Source organism: Lepidochelys kempii, chromosome 2, assembly GCF_965140265.1.
Source record: "Lepidochelys kempii isolate rLepKem1 chromosome 2, rLepKem1.hap2, whole genome shotgun sequence".
Classification (NCBI taxonomy): domain Eukaryota; kingdom Metazoa; phylum Chordata; order Testudines; family Cheloniidae; genus Lepidochelys; species Lepidochelys kempii.
The window spans coordinates 47929089-47944670 of record NC_133257.1 but is presented as its reverse complement, the minus strand read 5'-3'; the positions used below and the strand labels follow the sequence as shown (position 1 = coordinate 47944670).

Sequence of the window (15582 nt, the reverse complement as noted above, 5' to 3'; positions counted from 1 at the left end):
GGGCAATTTTAAAATCAAAACTGGATTTTTTTTTCAGAAGAGATGCTGTAGGAATAATTTAGGGGAAGTTCTATGACCTGTGTTATGCAGGAGGTCAGACTAGTTGATCACTAGATTTCTTACCACAGTCACTTCAATAATGGCTCATATTCTCATGGCAACCTAATACAATCTGTGTTAATTTTAAAAGGTCGGGGAGGAGTCCTAATATGATGCATACCTTAGGACTAGTAACATCCCAAAACCTTAGTTTGTTCAGTGTCTTCCCTTTTCCTGTGTCTTATGTCATCTGTCCCTGTGTGATGTCATATTGTGTTTATGCTAGATTGTATGCTCCATTGGGTAGGGACCATGTATTTATCCTCTCTCTATATAACATTATGGTCATGCATGTTGCTAAAAATGTTATTACTAATAACAATATTAATCTCTGAGAGGAGTAACTGTTACTTAGAAGGCCTGTCAACAACTTGACAATCCTTTAGACTGGCATAATAGAAAAGGTCCAGAGAAAGGTAATGAAAATCATTAGACCTCTTGGGCCTTCCCGTACAAAGAGAGAGAATGAAGACCAATGATCAGGGACCTGGCATAAAACAGGTGGAACCCATCTGAAATTCACTGCAGCTCCCCACAATAAGACCCTCTCAGGGGAGCTGGTGCATCAATGGACTTGCCTGTGTTGAACTTTATTTCCACCAGTGTCTCCCTTTCTGAAGTCATAACAGTCCTATTCATCACTTCTAAGTTGCCAATAAGTGGAGTTTCAACCATGACCATTAACACTAGTGTAAATTTGAATAAATCAGTGGTGAATCTGATCCAAAAAATGTAAATCAAAAATGGGTCTCTCCCAACCCACTATATCCAGAAACACCCTTATTTATGACAGCCAATGGAAAAGACATTTTAAAATGCATTTGCCTAACTACACGTCTGCGCAGATAGCCCAGTGGCACATGACAGATATAAGAGTGGCAGTACATACTATTCATTGTATGAGCTATGTGGCTGGGCAGGCTGCTTCACAAACACTTATCTATCCTTAGGCATTCTCTTATGTAAATATTTTATGAGGAAACTTAACTTTGCCCCACAGACCTAGGATCAAGTCTATGCCAGAGTCACTGAGATGGAAAAACCAGAAAGCTGTATTCACAGTTTGTTTTATATTTTAGTTATCCCTCTGTGGTATTAAATAAGGGAAGTCTTAAAAAAAGTAAAGGAAGACTTTATCCTGTCACCTGTACCTTATCAATTTACAGCATGCTTTCCTTTTCATCACATTTTTAATTAGGAAAGGGGATACAGTTTTAATCCCTCCCATGTGGGCTTGCAAAGTAAATCTTTTATCAGTGTCTTTGCAGCTGCTTGTCACCCTCACTATCAAGCAGAGGCATTCCAGCTTGCCTGAGGATACTTTTCCTGGCAAATCTCAGAACCATCCCTTTTTCACATGCAAATTTCCTATCCTTCCATCTTCTGCCCTATCCCCAACACTACTCTTTAGCATCCTTCAGGTGACACAAAGTCCCAGGTCAGTAGTGGTGCTCAAGAAGGCATTTGTAGAAGCCTGGTTCAATACATTTTCCAATGTATCAGACCAGAGGAAGGAAGTGTGAACATATGAGATTTATAGGTTTCAAGAGTAGCAGCCGTGTTAGTCTGTATCCACAAAAAGAAAAGGAGTACTTGTGGCACCTTAGAGACTAACAAATTTATTTGAACATAAGCTTTCGTGAGCTACAGCTACAGCTCACAAAAGTTTATGCTCAAATAAATTTGTTAGTCTCTAAGGTGCCACAAGTACTCCTTTTCTTTATATGAGATTTATAGTTTCTCTAGGAAATTTCTGTCATTCTACCTAGTTTTCTCATATTCTCCACTGGTGTGCTCCTATACTGCGAACCTAATACTGCCTTCCAGTAATGAAAAGAAAGACCTTCTGAAAGGTGTCTTACAGAAGATTCTCATGGAAAGACTTCCCTTCATTTCATGTCTGGTGGAGAGACCTACGCACATATAACCAGACTCTCTTCTTAAGCAAAATGTAGAAAACTCATCAGGACCATGTACAGTAATGACAGGTTTCAGAGTAACAGCCGTGTTAGTCTGTATTCGCAAAAATAGTCTGTTCTCTCCACAGGTACCATTGTGGAGAGTGGACCAGATGATATGTCTGGGGCGAGAAAGCAGAAGGAGACTCCGATGGTTGGAAGGCATGAAATGCTATGTCCTGAGGTTGGGAGTTCCACGACCACCACTCCCAAGAGGAGAAGGCGGGTGGTGGTGGTCGGGGACTCTCTCCTCCGGGGGACTGAGTCATCTATCTGCCGCCCTGACCGGGAAAACCAAGAAGACTGCTGCTTGCCAGGAGCTAAGATTCGCGATGTGATGGAGAGACTGCCGAGACTCATCAAGCCCTTGGATCGCTACCCCTTCCTGCTTCTCCACGTGGGCACCAATGATACTGCCAAGAATGACCTTGAGCGGATCACTGCGGACTATGTTGCTCTAGGAAGAAGGATAAAGGAGTTGGAGGCGCAAGTGGTGTTCTCGTCCATCCTCCCCGTGGAAGGAAAAGGCCTAGGTAGGGAGCGTCGAATCGTGGAAGTCAACGAATGGCTACGCAGGTGGTGTCGGAGAGAAGGCTTTGGTTTCTTTGACCATGGGATGGTGTTCCATGAAGGAGGAGTGCTGGGCAGAGACGGGCTCCATCTTACGAAGAGAGGGAAGAGCATCTTTGCCAGCAGGCTGGCTAACCTACTGAGGAGGGCTTTAAACTAGGTTCACCGGGGGAAGGAGACCAAAGCCCTGAGGTAAGTGGGAAAGCGGGATACCGGGAGGAAGCACAGGCAGGAATGTCTGTGAGGGGAGGGCTCCTGCCTCATACTGGGAGTGAGGGGCGATCAACAGGTTATCTTAAGTGCTTATATACAAATGCACAAAGCCTTGGAAACAAGCAGGGAGAACTGGAGGTCCTGGTGATGTCAAGGAACTATGACGTGATCGGAATAACAGAGACTTGGTGGGATAACTCATATGACTGGAGTACTGTCATGGATGGTTATAAACTGTTCAGGAAGGACAGGCAGGGCAGAAAAGGTCGGGGAGTAGCCCTGTATGTAAGGGAGCAGTATGACTGCTCAGAGCTCCGGTACGAAACTGCAGAAAAACCTGAGTGTCTCTGGATTAAGTTTAGAAGTGTGTGCAACAAGAGTGATGTAGTGGTGGGAGTCTGCTATAGACCACCGGACCAGGGGGATGAGGTAGATGAGGCTTTCTTCCAGCAGCTCACGGAAGCTACTGGATCGCATGCCCTGATTCTCATGGGTGACTTTAATTTTCCTGATATCTGCTGGGAGAGCAATACAGCGGCACATAGACAATCCAGGAAGTTTTTGGAAAGCGTAGGGGACAATTTCCTGGCGCAAGTGCTAGAGGAGCCAACTAGGGGGGGCGCTTTTCTTGACCTGCTGCTCACAAACCGGGTAGAATTAGTGGGGGAAGCAAAAGTGGATGGGAATCTGGGAGGCAGTGACCATGAGTTGGTTGAGTTCAGGATCCTGACGCAGGGAAGAAAGGTAAGCAGCAGGATACGGACCCTGGACTTCAGGAAAGCAGACTTCGACTCCCTCAGGGAACAGATGGCCAGGATCCCCTGGGGGACTAACTTGAAGGGGAAAGGAGTCCAGGAGAGCTGGCTGTATTTCAAGGAATCCCTGTTGAGGTTACAGGGACAAACCATCCCGATGAGTCGAAAGAATAGTAAATATGGCAGGCGACCAGCTTGGCTTAATGGTGAAATCCTAGCGGATCTTAAACATAAAAAAGAAGCTTACAAGAAGTGGAAGGTTGGACATATGACCAGGGAAGAGTATAAAAATATTGCTCGGGCATGTAGGAATGTTATCAGGAGGGCCAAATCGCACCTGGAGCTGCAGCTAGCCAGAGATGTCAAGAGTAACAAGAAGGGTTTCTTCAGGTATGTTGGCAACAAGAAGAAAGCCAAGGAATGTGTGGGCCCCTTACTGAATGAGGGAGGCAACCTAGTGACAGAGGATGTGGAAAAAGCTAATGTACTCAATGCTTTTTTTGCCTCTGTTTTCACTAACAAGGTCAGCTCCGAGACTGCTGCGCTGGGCATCACAAAATGGGGAAGAGATGGCCAGCCCTCTGTGGAGATTGAGGTGGTTAGGGACTATTTAGAAAAGCTGGACGTGCACAAGTCCATGGGGCCGGACGAGTTGCATCCGAGAGTGCTGAAGGAATTGGCGGCTGTGATTGCAGAGCCATTGGCCATTATCTTTGAAAACTCGTGGCGAACCGGGGAAGTCCCGGATGACTGGAAAAAGGCTAATGTAGTGCCAATCTTTAAAAAAGGGAAGAAGGAGGATCCTGGGAACTACAGGCCAGTCAGCCTCACTTCAGTCCCTGGAAAAATCATGGAGCAGGTCCTCAAAGAATCAATCCTGAAGCACTTGCATGAGAGGAAAGTGATCAGGAACAGCCAGCATGGATTCACCAAGGGAAGGTCATGCCTGACTAATCTAATTGCCTTTTATGATGAGATTACTGGTTCTGTGGATGAAGGGAAAGCAGTGGATGTATTGTTTCTTGACTTTAGCAAAGCTTTTGACACGGTCTCCCACAGTATTCTTGTCAGCAAGTTAAGGAAGTATGGGCTGGATGAATGCACTACAAGGTGGGTAGAAAGCTGGCTAGATTGTCGGGCTCAACGGGTAGTGATCAATGGCTCCATATCTAGTTGGCAGCCGGTATCAAGTGGAGTACCCCAAGGGTCGGTCCTGGGGCCAGTTTTGTTCAATATCTTCATAAATCATCTGGAGGATGGTGTGGATTGCACTCTCAGCAAATTTGCGGATGATACTAAACTGGGAGGAGTGGTAGATACGCTGGAGGGGAGGGATAGGATACAGAAAGACCTAGACAAATTGGAGGATTGGGCCAAAAGAAATCTGATGAGGTTCAATAAGGATAAGTGCAGGGTCCTGCACTTAGGACGGAAGAACCCAATGCACAGCTACAGACTAGGGACCGAATGGCTAGGCAGCAGTTCTGCGGAAAAGGACCTAGGGGTGACAGTGGACGAGAAGCTGGATATGAGTCAGCAGTGTGCCCTTGTTGCCAAGAAGGCCAATGGCATTTTGGGATGTATAAGTAGGGGCATAGCGAGCAGATCAAGGGACGTGATCGTTCCCCTCTATTCAACATTGGTGAGGCCTCATCTGGAGTACTGTGTCCAGTTTTGGGCCCCACACTTCAAGAAGGATGTGGATAAATTGGAGAGAGTCCAGCGAAGGGCAACAAAAATGATTAGGGGACTGGAACACATGAGTTATGAGGAGAGGCTGAGGGAGCTGGGATTGTTTAGCCTGCAGAAGAGAAGAATGAGGGGGGATTTGATAGCTGCTTTCAACTACCTGAAAGGGGGTTCCAAAGAGGATGGCTCTAGACTGTTCTCAATGGTAGCAGATGACAGAACGAGGAGTAATGGTCTCAAGTTGCAGTGGGGAAGGTTTAGATTGGATATTAGGAAAAACTTTTTCACTAAGAGGGTGGTGAAACACTGAAATGCGTTACCTAGGGAGGTGGTAGAATCTCCTTCCTTAGAGGTTTTTAAGGTCAGGCTTGACAAAGCCCTGGCTGGGATGATTTAACTGGGAATTGGTCCTGCTTTGAGCAGGGGGTTGGACTAGATGACCTTCTGGGGTCCCTTCCAACCCTGATATTCTATGATTCTATGAAAAGAAAAGGAGTACTTGTGGCACCTTAGAGACTAACCAATTTATTTGAGCATAAGAATGAAGTGAGTTGTAGCTCACGAAAGCTTATGCTCAAATAAATTGGTTAGTCTCTAAGGTGCCACAAGTACTCCTTTTCTTTTTATGTACATTAATGTGGCCTTAAAAATACTGAAGCAGCTATTAGCACCTTTGTGACAAAAGAAATCATAAGGAAAAGAGTGGTGAACCCACTTGTATGTTCATCATAAAACTTGAACTTTTTACTTAATTAAAAAGATAATAAATATAATTTATGTTTAATTTTCCAATATGCAATAAGACAAGAACCACAATAAAACTCTTTTTGAGTTCAGATGTTCAAGCTGTCAACTGCATAATTTGGTGTCTTCTCTAGAAATTTCCTAGAAGGAAGTAAGCCATGATTACATTTCCATTTCAAGCAGGGGCTGCTGCTCAGTGTAAAACAGGAAGGTGTGGTCAACTCTCTTTTCTATAGGTTGTTAATGTGTATTTATTTGGAAGATGAGGATATGAAGGTGATGTGATACAGGCAATCAAAGACACCAGCTTTGACATTATACACTGAGAAACACTGATCCTCTTCACAGTTATTGCATATGCCAGGCAGGAGGAAGAAAGTGTTCAGAGAAGACCTACAGGGAGCTTTGTAAAGTGCAGAAAATAAAGAAGTGCTAGCCTATGAAGAGTGATCCTTTGAAATGCACAAAAGATTAGGTCTGTGATAACCTAAAGGCCATTACATTTAATTTAATTAGGGTGTTCCACAAAACTTAATCCTAGGGAAGATAAGGCTCTATCCTGAGGGTTTCAGACATTCATTTCAGGTGGTCACACCTTTAGTATTTCACAGTTCTCCTTCTCAGCTGAATTATACCTCTGAGTCTCAAAACTACTGGTTCACTTGGCTGTATATAAATAGATGGCTTCAGAAAGGCAGCATAGTTGGAAGTTCAATACTGAGAGAAGGATCATGCTTTTTGGACCCTTCCAGTTGGTACTTATGGTGCAAACAACAGATGGTGTTCAATGACCGATACTATGCCAGGTCATTTCTGTTGTAGAAGATCATTCAAAATGACAGTTGCTGGGCAGCATGAAGAGGCATGTTCTACAATGTATGCAATATTACTGACTATTTCCATGTCTCACAAGGAGTAAAAATAAAGGAAGTTGTTAGGAAATGATATTTGCCAGCTGTATCCAATGAGTCAAATTTTGCCCTCACATATGCATGATCAACCATTGAAATAACCAGGCTGAACATGAATATTATAAAAGGACAGCATAACTGAGCCCAATATCTTTCGTATATCCAGGGGGTGTTGGAGCAGGAGCACATTTGAAAAAAGTGCAATGTGTACCGGGAATGCAAGACTAGACTGAGACTCTTAATTAAACCCTCCTTAGCAAATTTCTTATTTTTATTTAAGCAAGTTCATTGTTGAGGGTAACTGGAGAGAACTTAAACCTGAGACTGCAGGACACTGAGCACTTTAGCAATTATAGGCAAGACTGCTATTGGCTGTAACTAGACACCATTTAATATTTGCATTCTAAGATATGGTTAGTCCGCTTTAACTGTGACCATTATTAAAGTGTTCTGTCTGGCTGCAGCTTTTTGTTGTTGTTGTTCTTCCCTCACATGGAGAAATGATATTGGAAAGTGGTTGACTGTTGGTCAGGGAAGCATTTTGTGGGAGGAGGACTGCAGTTCAGAGAGTCTCAGCAAGAATCTGAAGCTTTCACACTCAGAACTGAATACTAAGGGGAATTTAAGTTACAGATCAGAGCAAAGGAAGCTTGATTGTAACTAGGATTAATTCCGTCTATTTCTAGTTTTAGCAAGCTAATTTGAAGTGTCTTAAAAATGTATCCAAAATGAGGACTTAAGTCACATTACTCATTATTTGCTTTCATTTAGTTTATAGTTTCTTTAATAAATTATAAGAACAATGTATTGAAGACCTGTTTATTCATGATGATTACAATAAAAATAAGGAAAGAAAACCAGATATTATTTGAACAATAATGGTTTGATCCTTCTTCCAGATACATGGTCACTCATATAATAATGCAAGTGATGCATCTCCTTGGCAGCAGCAAGCACTACATTTGTTTTACAAAGTTGTTCCTTTCAGGTCTGGTTTGTGGATTTATTATTCTCATAGATTTTAATAAATCATCATGTTTCATAAAGTCCGGTCAATCTTCTGAATGTTTCATTTTTCACCATCTATTCCCTAATATAACAACAAGCAGGATGGCAAGGTCACAGGCTGAGAATGAAGCATGTGATAAAGTCAAAATGTTTTGGTTTTTTTGCAATAATGATTAGCTAAATACCCAACACCACAGGGAAACAACTTGAAAAATATGGACTGTGATTGTAACTACCTGAAGTCTTTGAAAATCTATTGTTGACATTCTGAAAATTGGTGAGAAATACAGGACACACACAATGAGTATATATGTTTGCTGTAGCATACTGAGGTTTTGATAGTAAATATTGGTTATTTTGGACTTTTTAATTATCTACTGACCATTACAACCAACCACACAGAAGATATCAACTATACTACATCCCCTTTTGTATATAATCAGGATGTAAATTAATCAAAGGTTTCTTGAGTTCTCAAGAACTAAGTGGAGTATTCTGTTCATGTAGTTATTATGCAAAAATGGAATTATGGTATGTGCATTTTATAAGTACTGTGTACAGTATTTAAAGTATTTAATATAATAAATATTAAGAAAAACTCTACTCATGGCAATAAAATCCATTAAAAAACCTACTCTCGTGTCTCTTTGTCTTCCTCATTCACATTCTGGAACTCTCTTCTCCCCAATATTTAAATATTTTGGACCTCAATCCCAGTATGTTTTGTCCTCCTCCCTTTTTCCTCTAAGCTTTTCCAAGTCCTCCTATTTATGTAGCTGGCCCCTGTCACTTCCCTATTTACTGCTTCGTCATGCCGCACTACAAGTAAATTTTAGCTTTCAAAATGAAACTGTCAAGTAGTGGGATAAGAATTATTGAGAGTTATGGTGGAAGTCGTAGTATGAATTTTACAATAGCTTTGCCATTGCTACATTTGGCTGGCGATAGGTTTCAACAATGCAGATGTCTTGACAGTTTCATTTTTAACACTATTTAAATTCCAAAAGGTACACAGAATAAACTTTACTATCTACATTTTTGCCATTCTAAAAATATATATGTACCTTTCTGGTGTTATTTTATTATTATTATTCAGTATGGATGTTAGTACTGACTAACAATAAGAATATAAGCATCTGTTTTTTATAAGCAGCCTTCTATGTTAAACCACATACCTTGTGTGCATTATGAGCCACAAGAAAGAAGGCTTCAGAGAAGTGAGCTGTAGCTCACGAAAGCTCATGCTCAAATAAATTGGTTAGTCTCTAAGGTGCCACAAGTACTCCTTTTCTTTTTAAGAAAGAAGGCTGACTTCAACTCCCCAAAACAACAAGCATTGCTTTATAGTCATACTCTCCAAGTGTACTACTGAATTTTTACAAATGTTTTTCCTTGTATAAATAAATATTAATGTATATTGAAGGGACATAAAACTAGTTCACATTGAAAACCAAAAGTCTCAATGCTCTTCAGAGAAAGGGAGACTTGATTCCACAAAAGCAGCAAATTTTTTACAAGTAGCCATAATTTATTAAATATGCCCCTAAAATCAGTGGTCTCCACAGACAGACAATACAGAAAATATACGGATGTGGTGATAGGATTTATTAGTATGAATTTGGGATAGCAGAGCTATAAATTATGAAGATTGTCCTAAAGGAATGAGAATAACACTTGCATACCATACCACCGTTACAGATCATCTGCATGTTCCTTGTATTTAACAGCACAGGTCTGCTAGAAAATGTAAGCTTGTTTTAAAGATTTTTATTTAGTTCCTATTTTATATTTCTTCTTCTTTAAAGTAGAATTGCCTTAGTGCCATTAATCCAATTGCACAGCTGGCGGGAGAGATGACTGAGTATGAACAAATAAAACCAAACCCTCAAAAAATTATCTTTTTTTCTAGGTTTTTTTCTAGGTTTTCATAGCTGGGCTTATGAAATCCACTGGGCCACTGATAGAGAGAGGTTCTAAATAACACAGTGATGGGCAACCCTATAGAAACCCAGACAGAAAACACCTAACCAGGAACCTAGATAGAACAAACACCCTACAACAACATGGCTAGGCCGAAAAGGTGGGGAGAGGAGGAGTTGATATGCAGCACATTGGTTGATTCCTCCCTGATTCCTTGGTTCCTGGATGGAAGCAGAGGAGGTAAATCTCTCTCTTCTGCTGCTTTACTCTCTGTGTAACTGGGGCCCTGGAGAGAGCAGACACGGGAGAGTTGATGTCTCTTTTGTGCTGCTTTTTTCTCCCTTTCCCTTTATCCTTGCTTCTATGCTTCTTCATCTTTTATTGGGCTAGAATAGGAAAAGAATGAATAAGGCAGAAAGAAAGAGAGCACAGCGGGTGAATTCGGAGACAGCTGTTGCTCTACCCTTCCAGCATGCAAAAGGCAAACAACCAGGAAGAAATGGGTAGACTGGTGCTTATACACTACCTGTGACTGACAGATCTTTGCCTCTTGCTCGCTGATTAGTTCAGTCATAACACCCTCCTACAAGTGCTTTATTCGGAAGGATGGGAGTAGAGGGATGCATGACATTTTTTTTGTGGTACAGTACAACCTTTATATTAGAAAATGCCAACTGTTGCTTGGAGGTTTTGAACATTGTTCATAATGGAGAAAGATTAGGAGGCAGAGTGTTACTGAGAAGGTTAAAGTGGAAAATAAAATTCAGTTTATCATATGGTAAACATTTTATGAGCTGGCTCTAGAATTTAGCACATGCATGCATGCAGACATAAAAGGCATGTGTTGTGTGTTAACATACGGTAAATAATGTAAATACAAAGACCTGTAACTTCTACATCTCAAACAAGGTGCAAGTTATTTTTATTAAGTGAACACACTATTCATCTTCATTGCCTGTATTAAACTGTTGTGTAGTATTTCTGCACAATTACAATTACCCCTTCACACTCCAGAGGTGACCATAGTTCTACTACAGTACAGGTGGGTCCATTTTTTGACCTGAGAACTTTGTTCATATTTTGAAAAAATGGCAGGGAAAATGTCTGCATTGTTCTTCTGCCTTTCCATAGGCACAATTATATGAAAAAGGACAGAGCCAGTTACAATCCAGATAGCTAACTCTAATAGCTTCACAACTGGATTCCTCATTCTCAAATCACATTCTCCTTTGTTTTCACAATTCTTACCTTATAAGTAATTACATTTTACATTGGTTTCATTCCCAATGAACAGGTTCCAATGATAAACTACTATTTATCTAACATAAAGTATAATTTTCACATTAAATCTAAATTAGATGCATATTTAAGAACTTTCATTTTAAAGAACAGCTGATGCCTGGAGTAAAACTTTAAAAAAAACCAAATTGCTTAGCAACAATTCAATCCACATAACCTTATTTTCTGGGATTTTTCCTCTTCTTAAAAAATGACTAGGGACATTTGCATGAAACAGGGATATCTGTTAATAATTCATTTCCCACCTCAAATTTGTAGCATCATAATTTCCAGACCAAATAATTAGAACGTGGCACAGATAACATGATAAAATATATGCAGCAGGAACAGATGCCACTTAGAAATATGCAAATACCCTAGTAATAAGAGAGATGAAGAAAGAGAACTAGAAAAAATATAAAGAATCTCATTCATTCATATTTTCTTAATCCAGACAACTTGTAGTTCACACATACAAAGTGTGAGCAAAGACTTAATAGCAGATCATTGCTGTATGGTCTTTACTAGTAAGACTTCACTAGTTTTACAAAATATACCCCAAAATTACAAATATGAAGCATTATCATTAATAATAACCATAGTTGCCAAGTGTGCAAAGTATGTTAGATGCTTGTTTTTTTATCTGTTCACTTATTTGCTAATTCTCTACATTCTGAATTTGCAGTGGGTATGACAAGCCACTAGTGAAAATAAATAAGATTTTACTTCACTATAAGAAGAAAGTTTTAAAATGTTTCTATGGGGTGTCGGCAGGCCTGTAAATGTCACCTAGATTTCTTGCCCTTCTTACCTTTAAAGAAAACAAAATTCCCTTCGCTGTTTTCATAGACTGCATCGATACTTGGAGGTAAACCCCTCCAGAAGTAGGTAATCTGCATGGGGTATCCATCCATCACCCTGTTGTTTCTAACACGCCAAAACCACTGATCCTGGAAAGCAAACAAATGCATCTCTTAGCACATTGGAGGCCTCTATCCTTGTTGATCTGTTTCTGACAGATGGAAAAGCCATTCAATGTCAGTTTAGGACAACAAACTTTCCTATGTGTCTAACCATATTTGTATTAATATTGAAGGAGCACAGAGCTGAGTTTTCCCTCAGAGGAGAAAAGGAAGGAAAAAAATGTCCCTCTTAAAGAGTGATCTAATGATTTCTTAAAAACAAAAATAAACAAAGCAAAGGTGCATTCAAAGGAGAGGCAAAAATTTGGGGATAATTCTTACCAAAGAGCTGACAGTCCTATAACAGATGTCCATTTTGCTTAAAAATGAAATGTAGGAGAGTGTGTGTACTGCAAAATACCACTGCTCAAATTCCACTCAGTTACACTGGTAGAACACAATGGAACTATTTTAGGCTTACAATGGGGTAGCTAAAAGCAGATTTGGGGTCCATGTTTCCATTGAATTACAGCACTAATTTTAGAATATCTGATATATTTGCAATGTCTAAAAGTAAGATGTGCATAAAACACCCAAGTCCACTCTAGTTAAATTTGTTGTTCTGTAGGAAAGCCCAGTAAATTTAACATAACCAGTCCTTTGTCAGGCATTTGTTTAGGAAGAGTTTATAATAAAAACCCTATTGGTCTGTTTCTTTTCAAAGCCCCTAGTTTGAGTGAACAATCAAGGCCAGATTTGAGCCCTCAGTATTTCACTGCATATTTCCGAATCCTGTATTAAGTTATATGAGTGAGTGCCTGGCAGCAGCCTCATCATATATTTGGCAAACAATCAATTTCATGTCATCTTCCAAGACTGCAGATACCCAGATCTGTATGTTCCCCATGATGTGAATTTATTATTAATCTGAAAAGTGTCAGATGGACATCCCTGGAGACTGAAGCCCTCTCTGCACAGAACAGATACAGCCTAGGAAGAATCACTGTGATCTGCCCCACCCCATCCTTACAATGGGCCTAAAGCAAAGCTCAGGGCAGTCAGTGGAATGAAGCCCGCCAATTCTAACTGGATTGGGCTCAGTTATGGTGTGCGAGCCCTGGTATGAATGGACTATTTCCAGGGCTGTGTGGATAGTTCATTCTGCAATGTGATTCACTTCTTCTCTGCAGTGACTGAGAACAAGGAGACCAGGATCAAAATTTGTGATAGGAGATTTGGAATGTTGTAGTCTTAGTGTCCACATTGCAAATCTACCATCAAAACTGTTGGCCCTGGCCTCCCTGTTAGCAGTCATTCCACTAAGAATTGCACTAAGACCATCAACTCACAGCACATGGATCATCACGTGGCAAAGACTTTCTGTCCCTATATGTGATAATAAACAGCATCCAAGCTGGTGAAAGGTTATGTTTCCCATGGCACAGTCAGTACCGTAGACTCTCCGTTCTCTTGTGTTTTCATTGTTTACAATGGCATATCTTTATGGGCTAAACCAGCGTTTCTCCAACTGGGGCTGGAGTGAAGTGGGGGTGGGGCCTGGGGCTGAGCAGGGGGCTTGGTGTCCGCGGAAAATTTTTAAATCAAAATGGGGTCCTCGGGTTGCTAAAATTTGAGAACCACTGGGCTAAACTATGGCTGCTGAGTGACTGAGCCAGGCTGAGGGTGCACTGCCCAAGCTGGGGAATGTATAGAAGTTATTTTGTCAGCCCGAGGGGAATGCAGGAAAAGCTGCCCTGGCTATATCTCTTCAACACTGTAACCACAACTTCTTCCAGTGCAACCGTATCAACATGCCGAGATAGGGGCCCTGATCAAGTGCTTACCCCTTTTGTGTGTGGACTGCAAACCTAATTACTCTACGACAGATGATAGCCCTGAAATAATGAACATGCTGAACCACCTTCCTGGGACAAGTAAAGGTTATCCCTCTTCTTACCCTTTATTATGAAATCCCAACGGTATAAGAAATACAGAATTAATATTACTGGGGAAAAAAACGCAAAACAAAACAGAAAAATATCGCATCCTGTCACATCTCTGTTGCATGGCAGCCCAGACATTCTCTCTGAATAGGTCAGCCTGTCAAGCAAAGCAGATCTGTAGTGTTCTAGGAACTGGTGCAGCTTTGAAACCAAACTAATATTTTTGCTGGAGCAGGCATACAATGGGTTGTATTCATCATCCTTCTCAAGCATAAGTTACATCTCTCTCTAGTTCATTTTCCCACTGACGCAACTATTCACAAATTTGTGAAGAAAATATTAACCTTACATAGACACTGCCTAAGTGCATCCAGAATAGAAAGGGTTGTTTCATTGTACAATGCAGGAGAGGAGCCAGTGGTCATAACACATGTAGGTACCAATGATATAGGGAAAGGTAGGAGAGAGGTCCTGGAGGTCAAATTTAAGTTACTAGGTAAGAGATTAAAGACAAAATGCTTCCAGTTCCACACACAGAGCCAGTTAGATAGGCAAAACTGCAGGTACTGAATGAGTGGTGTTTGGAGGAGGGATTTAGGTTTATTAGGAACTGGGAAAACTTTTGTAAAAGGAAGAGCCCACACAGGAAAGAAGAGCTCCACCTAAACCAAAACAACCAGATTGCTGGCACATAAAATTAAAAAAGGTTGTAGAGAAGTTTTTAAACTAAGGGCTGAAGGAAAGCCGACAGGTGTGAAGGAGCACATGGTTTGGACAGACACATCCTTTAGGGGAGGATTTACTAATGGGGATTCTCTATATCCTAGTACAGAGGAGAAGATAAAAGTTGATAATGTGCAGATAGTATCTGAAGAGAAACAATCAAATCAAAACGAGTCCCACTCACTTTCATCACATGAATGCAGACAGCTAAATATTGACAAATTTTATAAGCATATATGTAAACTATACGTAGAAAATGATGAGGTCTAAATTAGCTGTTACCATTCAAGAGAGAGATCTTGGAGTCACTGTGGATAGTTCTCTGAAAACATCCACTCAATGTGCAGCGGCAGTCAAAAAAGCGAACAGAATGATGGGAATCATTAGGAAAGGATAGATAATAAGACAGAAAATACCATATTGCCTCTAAAAGAATCCATGGTATGCCCACATCTTGAATACTGCATTGCAGATGTGGTCACCTCATCTCAAAAAAGATATATTGGAATTGGAAAAGGTTCAGAAAAGGGCAACAAAGATGATTAGGGGTATGGAATACCTTCTGTATGAGGAGAGATTAATAAGACTGGGACTTTTCAGCTTGGAAAAGAGACGACTAAGCGAGGATATGATTGAGGTCTATGAAACCATTACTGGTGTGGAGAAAGTAAATAAGGAAGTATTATTTACTTCTTTTCATAACACAAGAACTAGGGGGTCATCAAATGAAATTAATTGGCAGCTGGCTTAAACCAAACAAAAGGAAGTATTTCTTCACACAACACACAGTCAACCTGTGGAACTCCTTGCCAGAGGATGCTGTGAATGCCAAGACTATAACAGGTTTCAAAAAGGAACTAGATACATTC

The 15582-nt window shown here is 40.7% G+C and overlaps 1 protein-coding gene across 6 annotated transcripts in view; it reads right to left on the bottom strand.

Moving 5' to 3' along the window:
* MMP16 (matrix metallopeptidase 16) overlaps nt 1-15582 on the bottom strand; it is a 250977-nt gene that overhangs the window by 23171 nt on the left and 212224 nt on the right. For 5 of the 6 annotated variants that reach the window (XM_073330638.1, XM_073330639.1, XM_073330641.1 and 2 more), the window contains one exon: nt 11957-12095. In XM_073330638.1, coding sequence (XP_073186739.1) covers nt 11957-12095 — 139 coding nt within the window. Of the gene's footprint in view, nt 1-9508; nt 10254-11956; nt 12096-15582 lie in introns of those variants that run through there. The other variant, XM_073330643.1, reaches the window with a different exon arrangement.